General features: G+C 39.4%; 1 protein-coding gene across 1 annotated transcript in view; it reads right to left on the bottom strand.

Annotated features, from left to right (window-relative positions):
- The window catches only part of DNAH10 (dynein axonemal heavy chain 10), a 246,788-nt gene that overhangs the window by 119,156 nt on the left and 115,580 nt on the right, over window positions 1-12,052 (bottom strand). The window contains exons 37-44 of the mRNA XM_073627593.1: window positions 11,265-11,456; window positions 9,823-9,941; window positions 8,610-8,768; window positions 8,125-8,260; window positions 7,918-8,040; window positions 5,967-6,101; window positions 1,397-1,613; window positions 1,185-1,304 (exon numbers count right to left, since the gene is read on the bottom strand). Coding sequence (XP_073483694.1) covers window positions 1,185-1,304; window positions 1,397-1,613; window positions 5,967-6,101; window positions 7,918-8,040; window positions 8,125-8,260; window positions 8,610-8,768; window positions 9,823-9,941; window positions 11,265-11,456 — 1,201 coding nt within the window. The remainder of the gene's footprint in view (window positions 1-1,184; window positions 1,305-1,396; window positions 1,614-5,966; window positions 6,102-7,917; window positions 8,041-8,124; window positions 8,261-8,609; window positions 8,769-9,822; window positions 9,942-11,264; window positions 11,457-12,052) is intronic.

Here is a 12,052-nt window from a genome sequence, read left to right as displayed (position 1 = left end):
GCAATATTTGTAAGTGTGTTTTTTGGTTTTAATCCATTAATGAACCTGTTGTACGTCACAGCGTTCTGGACGGTCGGAATTTGGTGTGACCGTGTGTATGCAAGACAGCTTGAGCGGAATTCCGTCAGAACTTTGTGGGAAAAACCTTCAGAGTTTATTCCGACGGGAAAACTGGTCGTGTGTACAGGGCATTACAGTAAAGAGCCCCGTACGCAGTTAAAGATTAAAAAGCTTCTCCTCCAACTTCATTGAGTGGTCATTTGTCTTTTTAGGCGACCCGAGACTAAATAGTTTTCTCCTTATGCTAGAATCACCATATCTCATCCTAAGCATCTCTTCGATGAGATTTGTAGTCACTGTTCATAACCAAGATCCTCCAGCCCTCTTATTAGCTTTGCTGCCCTTCTCTGGACTCTCTCAAGTTCCAGCATATCTTTCCTGAGGACTGGTGACCAGGAATGGACAAGCATGCACAAGACATAGCCAAACCAGACTTTTGTAAAGTGGTAGAATAGCAGTCTATTCTCTTGAGTAAATATCCTTTTTAATGCATACGAATAGTCTGCTTGCCTTGCTTGCTGCTTTGCATTGCATGCTATTGCTAGGTCTGTCATCTATTAGGACCTCTAGATCCTTTTTCCATTCTTGGTTCCCAAAGAGGTTCTCCTTCTAGTGAGTAACTTGCATTAAAATTTTTAGTCTCCAAATGCATTAAATGACATTTTTCAATATTGAACCTCATTTGCCATGTAGTTGTCCATCCCTTTATTTCATCAAGGTCTTCCTGTAAGGATTCTATATCCTGCTGTAAAGTTATTACCCTGCTAAGCTTTGTATCATCAGCAAACACTAGGAATGAACTATTTATACCAACTTTAATATCATTTATGAAGGAATTAAACAGAATTGGTCACATGACAGAGAGTTGGGGTTCCCCACTTACAACTCCAGACCATTTAGAAGATACATTATTTGTGTATAAGTGTTTAAAAGAAAAAGTGTTCTTCAATGGCTCTTCATACATGAAACGTGATAAAGGGGAGATTTTTTGTTGCTAGGTGTCATTTTTTTCAATGCAGTCTAGTTGCTGTTAGTCTGAGCATCTGATGCAGCAGTAAAAGTTGGTATAAATAGACTGACATACTTACTGTGTTAAATATTCACTTACTGAGCCTACAACCTACCTAGAATATCAATAAATTTCTCCTCTGATTTATGGATATATTTTGGGACCAGCTTGCTCCAAGGTATCCATTTCTTTTTCTCACCATCAAAATGAAAATCATAGATTGTGGGCAGATGACCTATACAAAAAGAGATTAGATAATTGAATTTCCTTTAATATGCTCATTAGGAACAGTTACCTTGTGGCAGTGATCAGAATGCTGAAACTCACCTGGAAGCTCTCCAGGCCCAGCCAGGGACTTCTCATCATAAACTGTTGTCATTGATGCTAAGCGCTTTACATACTCATCAAATTTAATTCTTCCACTCTCAAGTAATGTGGCTCCCAATGAACAATACAAAGCTTCTATAAAGTAGCATTCCAGCACACTGACATCCTCAATTTCCTTTTCTATTAATGCATCCAGCATCATTGCCAGCTGTGTCACCTGAAACATTTAGCAAAAATGTACATATGAATTGATATGATTACATTTTTGTTCAGGTTATATTACATAGGTTAATGAAACTGCATTATGTATTAAAGGAATGCAAAGAAATGAAAATAATGCATATTTTCTCCCTATAGCTCGCTATGTTAAGGCCTTTGCAGAAGTCTTTCTAAAGCTTTTTTTCCTTTCACATTTTGTTCCAGTTGCTGCTGTCACCTAGGACAAGGCGTAAGAAGCATTCCTGACAGAGTTTTGCCTGGAGTACTACTTTCATACATCCTCAGATACAGTGTGAATTTAATGCATAAAACACTGTCACTTCCAGTGCTAACGGGTCTTCCAAGGTGAGGAGTAGGAGCTAGCTCTGAGGAAGGGGGTGCACCCCCGAAACATGTTATAGCTGTACCACGTGTTCCGTGCATGTCCATGCGCTGTGTTTATGGCTTTTTGTCAGTTGCACCTTGTGGAGTACCTACTTTTATACATTTTTAATAAATTATCTCTGATAATGCACTAGATGTGCACGTCTTCCTTTTCTGTTTTCTTGAATTTAATGCATGAGCTAAAGCAATTTTATAGTAATGAGTCCTTGAGGGGTGCCATAAACTACGCAATAACTCATGATATTGTGAATAAGACACAAATCACTTTTAATCACCAAAAATGTACGTTTAAAATTTTTTCATTACTGCTGATTGAGCAAACGTAAACAGTGAAAAACCTGCACATTTCTGCTTCATAGGTACCAAAGGAAAATCACAAAAAAGGCTTTATATAGTTAATTAGCATTCTGTATGAACTAAGGGAATATGTGAAGGTTTGTTTCAAATGATCAGTTTCAGCTCTAAAATTAATCAAAGTATCACACTGATCCTACTCTCTCCCCACTCTGCAACAAATAGAATACCAATTGCACAATTTATTACACAGAGTGGAGCTGCCCTAAGCTTTTTGATTTTTAGAAACAATTCACATGCAGACTGACTAAGGCACTGGAGGCATCCTGGATGCCAGATCCTTTAGTTCTGTTATATATTTACAGCTTCCTTTCTACTCTTAAAAAATGCTAAACGGATACACATCCTACTATGCCAGGAGGCAAATCCTCCTCAAATGGAAACTCTCTGCCCCACCCTCTTACATTGATTGATGTTCAGCTATTAGATCTGCAATTCCACTGTTCCAACTGATTTACAGGTGCAAAAAATTTTAATATCATCAAAAAGTTAAATTATTTCAGTAATTCAATTCAAAAAGTGAAACTCATATATTATAGATTCATTACACACAGAGTGATATATTTCAAGCATTTCTTTCTTTTAATTTTGATGATTATGGCTTAGAGCTCGTGAAACCCAAAATTCAGTATCTCAGAAAATTAAAAGATTGTAAAAAAGTTCAATATTGTAGACTCATATCTCATAGCTCTTATCAGCTAATTAACGCAAAACACTTGTAAAGGTTTCCTGAGCCTTTAAATCAGGGGTCTCAAACTGGTGGTCCTCCAGCTGTTGTGAAACTATTAGTCCCATCATGCCTCTGTCTGTGAGAGTCATGCTTGTAATGCCTCATGGGACTTGTAGTTTTGCAACAGCTGGAGCGTCGCCAGTTTGAGACCGCTGCTTTAAATGGTCTCTCAGTCTGGTTCAGTAGGTTAAACAATCATGGGGAGGACTGCTGACTTGACAGTTTTACAGAAGACAGTCATTGACACCCTTCACAAGAAGGGTAAGCCACAAAAGTCATTGCTAAAGATGCTGGCTGTTCACACAGTGCTATGTGCAAGCATTTTAATGGAAGGTTGAGTGGAAGGAAAAAGTGTGGTAGAAAAAGGTGCCCAAGCAACAGGGATAACCGCAGCCTTGAGAGGATTGTAAAGCAAAGGCCATTCAAGAATTTGGGGGAGATTCACAAGGAGTGGACTACGGCTGGTGTCAGTGCTTCAAGAGCCACCACACACAGACATATCCAGGACATGGGTTACAACTGTCGAATTCCTTGTGTCAAGCCACTCCTGAACCAGAGACAACATCAGAAGTGTCTTACCGGGGCTAAGGAGAAAAAGGACTGGACTGTTGCTCAGTGGTCCAAACTCCTCTTTTCGGATAAAAGTAAATTTTGCATTTCGTTTGGAAATCAAGGTCCCAGAGTCTGGAGGAAGAGTGGAGAGGCACAGAATCCAAGGTCCATTGTGAAGTTTCCACAGTCAGTGATGATTTGGGGAGCCACGTCATCTTCTGGTGTTGGTCCACTGTATTTTATCAAGTCCAAAGTCAGCACAGCTGACACATTTTAGAGCACATCATGCTTCCCTCTGCTGACCAGGTTTATGGAGATGCATATTTCATTTTCCAGCAGGACTTGGCACCTGCCCACATTGCCAAAAGTACCAATACCTGGTTTAATGATCATGGTATCACTGTGGTTGATTGGCCAGCAAACTCGCCTGACCTAAACCCTATAAAGAATCTGCAGGGTGTTTTCAAGAGAAATATGAGAGACACCAGACCCAACAATGCAGACGAGCTAAAGGCCACTATCAAAGCAACCTGGCCTTCCGTAACAACTCAGCAGTTCCACAGGCTGATCGCCTCTATGAACAAGGACATACTTTTCAGCAAGCCAACGTTTCTGTATTAAAGGTCCTTCTTTTTATTGGTCTTATGTAATATTCTAATTTTCTGAGATACTGAATTTTGGATTTTCACTAGCTGTAAGCCATAATCATCAAAATTAAAAGAAAAGAATGCTTGAAATATATCACTGTTTACAGAACCAATTTTGCTCCTTTTTACTGATTACCCCACCCTGGCATTTTGTGGAGCTGAACACATTTCTTGATGCAAACTAGTACACGGGCTCTCTGTGTAGGCCCTTGGGCCTGGGAGACACATGTGGAACCTTTGATTTGTTTCCCTAGGTCGCTCAGAGGACATTTATTACCTAAATAAGTTGATTGCTCATGTTCTCTCAATCTATGCCTTTTTATTTTGTTTGACATGCTATACCCCTGCATGGGTTAAGGGTTGTCATGTTTATTATAATAAAAATTATTGTACCAGAAATATATCACTGTGTGTAATGAATCTATATAAAATATGAGTTTCACTTTTGAATTGAATTACTGAAATAAATTAACTTTTTGATGCTATTCACATTTTTTGAGATGCACCTGTATATGTGTAGAGCCTGCCCAGCCACTTTATTGTTCCTTGCTTTTTGTGTCTGACTTGTAATTTATGTAAGGGTCATACAGACTATGCATTTTTTTACACGTTGTGATTTTGTACGATACTTGAACTGTGGTACTACTGTTGACATTTTAGGGTGAATCTTTGCTGGCTGTGCTCTGGAGATTGAATGCAGAGAGAGCTGTCGCAGAAGGGCTGGAATGCACTCTCTCCATTTCCAGCACCTCCAGCCCTTCTGTGACAGCTCTGTCTGCATCCAATCTCCAGGGCACAGCCAGCAAGGATTCACTGCCTTCTTGTCATCCAACTCCTGGCTGTACATACAGTTACCCAGCCTGTGGCTCTGTACTTCCTATTCAGTAACACTCTGCACCGCAGGTAGGATGTGGTCGGCTGCTCAGGTTTCTCCTCCCTCAGAGCCTCCAGCCTGTTTGGGACAGTTTTCTCTGCACTCAGCCTAAACTTTATATATAGTTATTTTCTTCACCTGGATTGGACAACTGGATCATAAGGTAGAGTGGGTATTGTGGGCTGTGATTTGTGTATGTTGTGATTTGTGCCGACACCCCAGAGCACTTCAGGCTATACTGACAGTGCTCCCTGCATCCAGCTCCCTTCACCCATGGCCAGTTCTAATTCAAAGCCCTGCACCGCTGCATATGTGGATCTGATTTTCTGCAATCCTTATTTTGTAAATTATTTATTTGTATTATTTTTTACTTCTCTCATGAAAGAGGACACAAAGTGTCCCCCATCATGAGAGAGCTCTGACAGGTGAATCTGTGATCAGCTCCTCCCATCCTGTAGACACCCACTGACTACAGAGGAGCAGGGCATGTCACTTCTGGAAGTGACACCACTAGACCTTACTAGATACACCCACCAGCTATCCTTAGATCAGAAAGGAGAGGGGCTGCAGTTACGTGACAGACAGGGAATACCACCAAATCAAGGTAAAAAAAAACATCAATTTTTGCATTTTGGGACACCTAGCTTAGCTTACATTGATGATTGCAGAGGAGTATTTAGGTATAAGACTTTCCTTCCACTTTAAGCGAGAGATAGATTATGTTATTTCCAATAAGACAATTACATTCCTGACTGAAGATGAACTTCAGGGGTTCAAGAATAAAGTGCTAAAAGCAACATTTATAATTACCATGTTTAGATCAGTCTGAGGAACGATTGTTTTTAATTTTTCTCCTTGTTTCCCATCAAGGATTCCTTCAACAATCATTTCAAGACAATGAGGGACATATTTCTCAAACAAACTGTTTAATTCCGCTTGCTCTTGCTATAAATGAAAAAGAAGAAAGTCTTTGTAAGCACATTAAAAAAAAAAATAAGTCCCTAAATAATAAATCGAGAACTTGTAATTTTCAAAACAAAAGCAAAAACATGTACATTTCTACAATCACAAAGTATTGTGTTACTAAAAGACTCCATACTACACTGAGGTTGATTTACTAAAGGAATACAAACCGTTCACTTCTTCGCAGATTGGTTAAAAAGGTTAAGCTGTTCTCATTTTAATCAATTATGTGCTAGCAAAAATCCAGGTTTTTTTTTTTTTTTTTTTTTTTTAGTTCTTCTTTTTCTCTCACACATATTGGTATTCAAAGTGAAAACTTTGAAATGTTGATAAAGTAAACATACACTTTGCTAAGTGAACACCCTCTACTCATTCCCAGTATATGCATCTCCAGTGGCAACATCCCTCTATTATATAACTGAGGAAAACATAGCATAATATCAGTAAAAAAAATACATGATTTTCAGTATTCCCATGTCTGTAATTTTCACATACATGTAAATAAATCAGAAATTGTGATCTTTCTGCAGCTACTTCCTCCTCCCCAACCAGTAAAGCTGAGGAAGCCTGAAGCCTGTGAAAAAAAGTCCTAATCCCATGAAATTTTGATAATGTTGTCAATCAGTATCAGGTAATATAAGGTATTGTATAGGGTGTCAGTTATTGCAGGAGTCTTCAACCCCTGAGCTGCGGACCGGCACCAGTCCGCGGCCTGATGACCGGGCCGCACAGCAGGAGGTGAGTGGTGACCAAAGTCAGCACAGGGCTATCACAGACCGAGATCGTCGCACCATGCCTGTGTGCCCTCTCCTGGCTCCTCTGCCCGCCCAGCGGACAATGTCATACTATCAGCAGGGCAGGGGGCAGAAAGAGCCGCCACCCCCTGCCTTGTTGATTGGGAGGGGGAGCTGGGAAAGGACACATGGACTGATAACAGCCTCTGCCCTACCAAAGGTCCTGTGCAAGGGAGGCAGAGATTGGAATGGCGCAGTGTGGTGTTAGAGAGGAAAGGGGGGGGGGGGCAGGGGCACTGTGATGGAGGAGGTTGCGATTGCTAGGGGTGTATTGTACTGTAATGCAATGTAATGTAATGTACATGGGCACTGTGATATAAACTAGAATGCATTGTAAAGGGGCACTGTAATCATTACAGTGCCCCTTTACAGTGCAGTGCCTTTATATCACAGTGCCCCCTTTACAGTACAGTACCCTTTACATCACAGCCCCCCTTTACATTACAGTGCCCCCTTTACATCACAGTGCCCCCTTTACAGAGCAGTCCCCATTACATCACAGTGGCTCCTTTACAGAGCAGTCCCCATTACATCACAGTGCCTCCTTTACAGAGTAGTCCACACTACATTAATGTAAAGTGGACTGTACTTTAAAGGGGCACTGTTATGTAAAAGGGACTGCAATGTAAAGGGGCACTGTAATGTAAAGGGGGGTTGTGATGTGAAGGGGAACTGAGGACACTGTGGGACCGCTTCAAAGGAAGAACTGTGATGTAAAGGGGGGACTGTGGACACTGATATAAAGGGGGGGACTGTGCTGTAAAGGGGGGTTGTGGTGTGAAAGGGGGCTGAGAACAGACCCCATGAATATCCCATCCACACCCCCCCTCCTTCGATCCCTGGGAAAATAGGCTGCCATGAAACCGGTCCCTGGTGCCAAAATGGTTGGGGACCACTGAGTTACTGGACTACAGATTGGATGTTCCAACATTACAAGGAAATTGTACCTGTATTAAGGATCATGATAATTCATCAAATCATCTAAAACTACATCCTTTCTTTACCTTGTTCTGCCTATTGCTGACCCACTTCTGCCAGTAGGGTCTGTATTTAAGATTTTTAGGATCAACAAAGACCATTCCACATCTGGACACAGTTGCAGGTGATGCATACTGCAAATCTCCAACCTATGGAAACAAACAGTTATCAGTACTAGTATGTCTTTGACTGTGGATAATGAAAATCAATAAAAAGATGAAAATAGCTCAGACCTCGAATAATAAAGCACAGTGTGGTTGAAGTCTAATTCTCTCTCCATTTGCCAAGGTCAACAACTTGTTGTCATCCATCACTGAATTCATGTTTTCCACCCATAGCGCATCCACATCTCCATCAAACAAAATATACCTGTACATAAACAAATTGTGATTTTACGGTACACTCATAGATAACACGTTGTTTGCATTTATTTAGAACGACTGCAATATGTCAGGAAAATTCACCTGCTTGCAATTGCCAGTGTTTGTTACTGTTATTGGCGACATTTACTGTCATTTTCTGTATAAGGCAGGCCAGCTAACAGATCAGAGCAGGAGTATTAGTGAATACAAATTGTGCGGACCATATGTGAATCTGCAACGTATGTGGAATTCAGTTAAAGATCAATGTAATGGCTAACCCTTTATAAGCATTATTAGTTTAAAGTAGATGACAATGTTGTGTTTAGTATCCATCATAAGAAATAACATCCTTTTACCTTCTCTCTTTTTTATCAGTTGGCTTGTTGATTTCCCTGAAGATGTTAGAAAGCACACCATCTGTCCAGTCTCTTGTTGTGGGGTCCAGAATACCATACAGCTCAATGACACTCATGGCTTTAGGATTCAGTGTATACAGCTTTGTCATAAGTCCAAGCCTGTAAAGGGTAACATTGTCATTTAAGATGTTGCTATCTTTTCTTCTCTGGCATTACAAATCTATTAGAAATTGGTACAGAAAGTCCCCAAAATGATGTCTGAGTAGTGTTTTTACATGAAAGTTCTGTAAGCTAATTTCTCACCCCAATAGTTTATAAAGCAACATTTACTATTTTCAACAGAAAAAAAACAAATGATGAAAAGTGAAAGTAGGTAAAGTGCATTTTTACATGGAGTATTCTCAGCTGCTATGTAGGCATTGCTAGAAAACTATGACATTCAAGAGGGAGCAATAAAGAATTTACTCTATGCACAGTATTTTGATATGAAAGCAAGAGGAATGTCATGGTGCACTTTAGTGATATTGGGCACATTATAATGTATACATAGGTACCATTTTTGATCTTCATGTATCAGAGTAAAAAAGACATACAAAATGTAAATACATATATGTTTATTGTGTAAGCTCTTGTAATATACACAGCTTTATCACACTGCAAAGCCATAAATATCACTCCGCCACATCCTGGTTTACCTTTGCTACATTTCTGTATAGCTGTGCTGCTTCTTTTATCACCAGCCTTCTAATTAGACAGAGGTGAATAACCTGATCATTTGCCCAGCAAGCAAGCTGTAGGCTAAGCAGTGAAAGCAGAAAATAGGTGTGTCACCTACCTGGCTATGGCATGTAGCAGGTGTATCAAATGAATGTCTGTACAGTACACAAATCATTTAACACATTGGTTCTCAACTCCGGTCCTCAGGACCCACTAACAGGCCAGAATTTAGGTATTACCTTGGGGAGATGCAGACTAGAATACTGCAATCTCTGAGCAGAAAATGATATCACCTGTGATGTATTTCAGTTATCCTGCAAACCTGGCCTGTTAGTGGGTTCAGAGGACAGGTGTTGAGAACCACTGATTTAACCTGTAATTAAACTATGTTTTTTTTTTAACTAATGTTCTGCTTTATTTCTGCAATAGGGATCCTTGAATCAAAGTACATTCTTGCTTAATAACAGGTCTATTGTACGTATTAAACAGTACTTACTTAGTCTGTGCCAGACACAAAGTGTTAATCACGACAGACTTTCCCCCTCCGGTGGGTCCAACTACCATGGTAGTGTGACGGGTTAGCATTGTCTCATACATCTGCACAACTTTATCCACCTATAAATCATACCATATATTTAACATTTCGATTTCTAAGTATACAAAATATAATTTTATATTCACATATATAAACAGCACAATATAAAATACCTTATTTAGACAAAATCAAAAATATATGACAGAATAGTAAACAAGAGGCATTGACTTTAGCATTTCCTGATGCATGTAATGTCCATTAGTACCTTGCGGTGCCAATCATTTTGCTGGATTTTGTAATGCACATAATATATAAGCAGTTATAACAAACAATTTTTTTTTCCTTTTGGGATAAAGGTTTTATAAAAACTAATAAAAGCTGACCATTGTAAGCACCCCTGCCAGTGTTAATTGGTTTGCCTCATCCATGTAACTGATACATCTACAGGGGAGCTTTTTCTTTTGAAAAACAACACACTTACTGGCTGGATCACCAGATGAAAATAGAAGAAGGAAAGCTTAAAAAAGAAAACTAATGCAACCATCACATCTAAAAATTGATAAGTTGCAGTATAATTATTGCTTTCTTTTGGGTTTATTACTGCTTTAACAAAACATGCATATTGCTCTTGCTGACTGGTTGCCAGGGTGATCCTCTAAATCCAATGCTTTCTGTGTTATTGCCCTAAACATGTATTCAAAGTTGAATGAGTTTTGAATTCACAGTAACTTCACTTGCATTATGATTGTTCTGGGCCTGTGATTCAGAAAGTGCTTAACAGATAGGAAACTATAATTTTAAGAATTAGTAACAACTTCTTGTTCTCCTCTCTAGACCTCAAGGAATAAAGGATGCAGTGATGTTTATTTTAGCCGAGTCACTGGATTTGCATGAAGAACCCATGATGATCTCAAAGTCCATTACAGTGACACATGGCTTTACTAAGCCATAGCAACACTCTCTAATGTCAGGGCATTTATTAGTCCTATTGACCACTAATGTATGGGGCATTGTTTACACCAGCTGGCCACTAACACCACGGTATTTTTAATCCCACTGACCTCCAATACTGGAAAATTTTATTTGTTACTCCTACTGGCCACAATCTGACCACCAAACAGTGTGATGGACAGTGAACTGGCCCTTTGTTTTAAAAAAATGTTAAGGGAAACGTTGATTTAAAGGGATTCTGTGTCTAAAAAAAATCGACAATAAGTAATATAAATTTAGAGAACACCATTACCTAGTCTGGCCTTGTATTAATAATGCCACCTTGAAACATCTTTGAACCATTTTTCATGGTTTTATTTAGAAATACAGTATATCAACAGTCAAACAAGTGCTAATTTGCTACTGTAAAAATGTAATTGGTTGAGTAATGATTATTTGATGGATGTGCTTACCTGAACAGGGAGCATAACATAATTGTTGTCTTTCAGAGCTTCTTCTACTGCATCATTAAAGTTGGGGTAGCGAACACGGGGACAGTCCAATCCCGGGAACAAATCAGAGATCAAACCAAGGAAAAGGGGGACATCTTCAAACACAAACTTGGGTAGATTCATATCTCTCAAAGCCCTCATTAGTACAACATCCTAAAACATAAGAATTCACAAATGGTAAGTGCAATTACAAAAAAAATAATAATATTACATGCAAGTAATTAAAGTCATGAACTTAAACTCTGTAGACTATATGGATCAGTACCTTTATGAGTTTTGTTTCCTAAATGGTGTCCTTTCTTCCCCTTTCAACATCACTAATGATACCAGGCAAGGCTGCCCACTCTAGCCCAGTTTTGTTCATTATTACCTTAGAGCCCTTTTCATCAGGGAGCACCCAGATATTTCTAGCCTGATCATAGGTTCCGCAGGACAGCAGAAGGTTGTGGGTTATGCAGATATGTTCTTTATCATCACCAACCTGATTGTTTTTCTTCCCAATCTTCAGGTGAAATTAGAGCTTTATAGTGCTCTATCTAACCTCCAAAGAAACTGCCAAAATTTTGAGGCATTGAAAGCAGCACTTGTCCCTGGCAACAGTTTATCAGATATGGCAAAGCTTACCATTAAAATACACAGAGATTATCAATAAATATCTAGTATTCCCGTTGATCTTGCTAGGACCTTTGTCCACCTCTTCTTCAAATCAAGATAGACTATGACTGCTGGCACAAAGGTCAATTGTCATG

Source organism: Aquarana catesbeiana, linkage group LG01 (genome assembly GCF_042186555.1).
Source record: "Aquarana catesbeiana isolate 2022-GZ linkage group LG01, ASM4218655v1, whole genome shotgun sequence".
NCBI lineage: Eukaryota > Metazoa > Chordata > Amphibia > Anura > Ranidae > Aquarana > Aquarana catesbeiana.
Note: the sequence above shows the minus strand (reverse complement) of the source record. Positions and strands in the feature narration are given on the sequence as shown.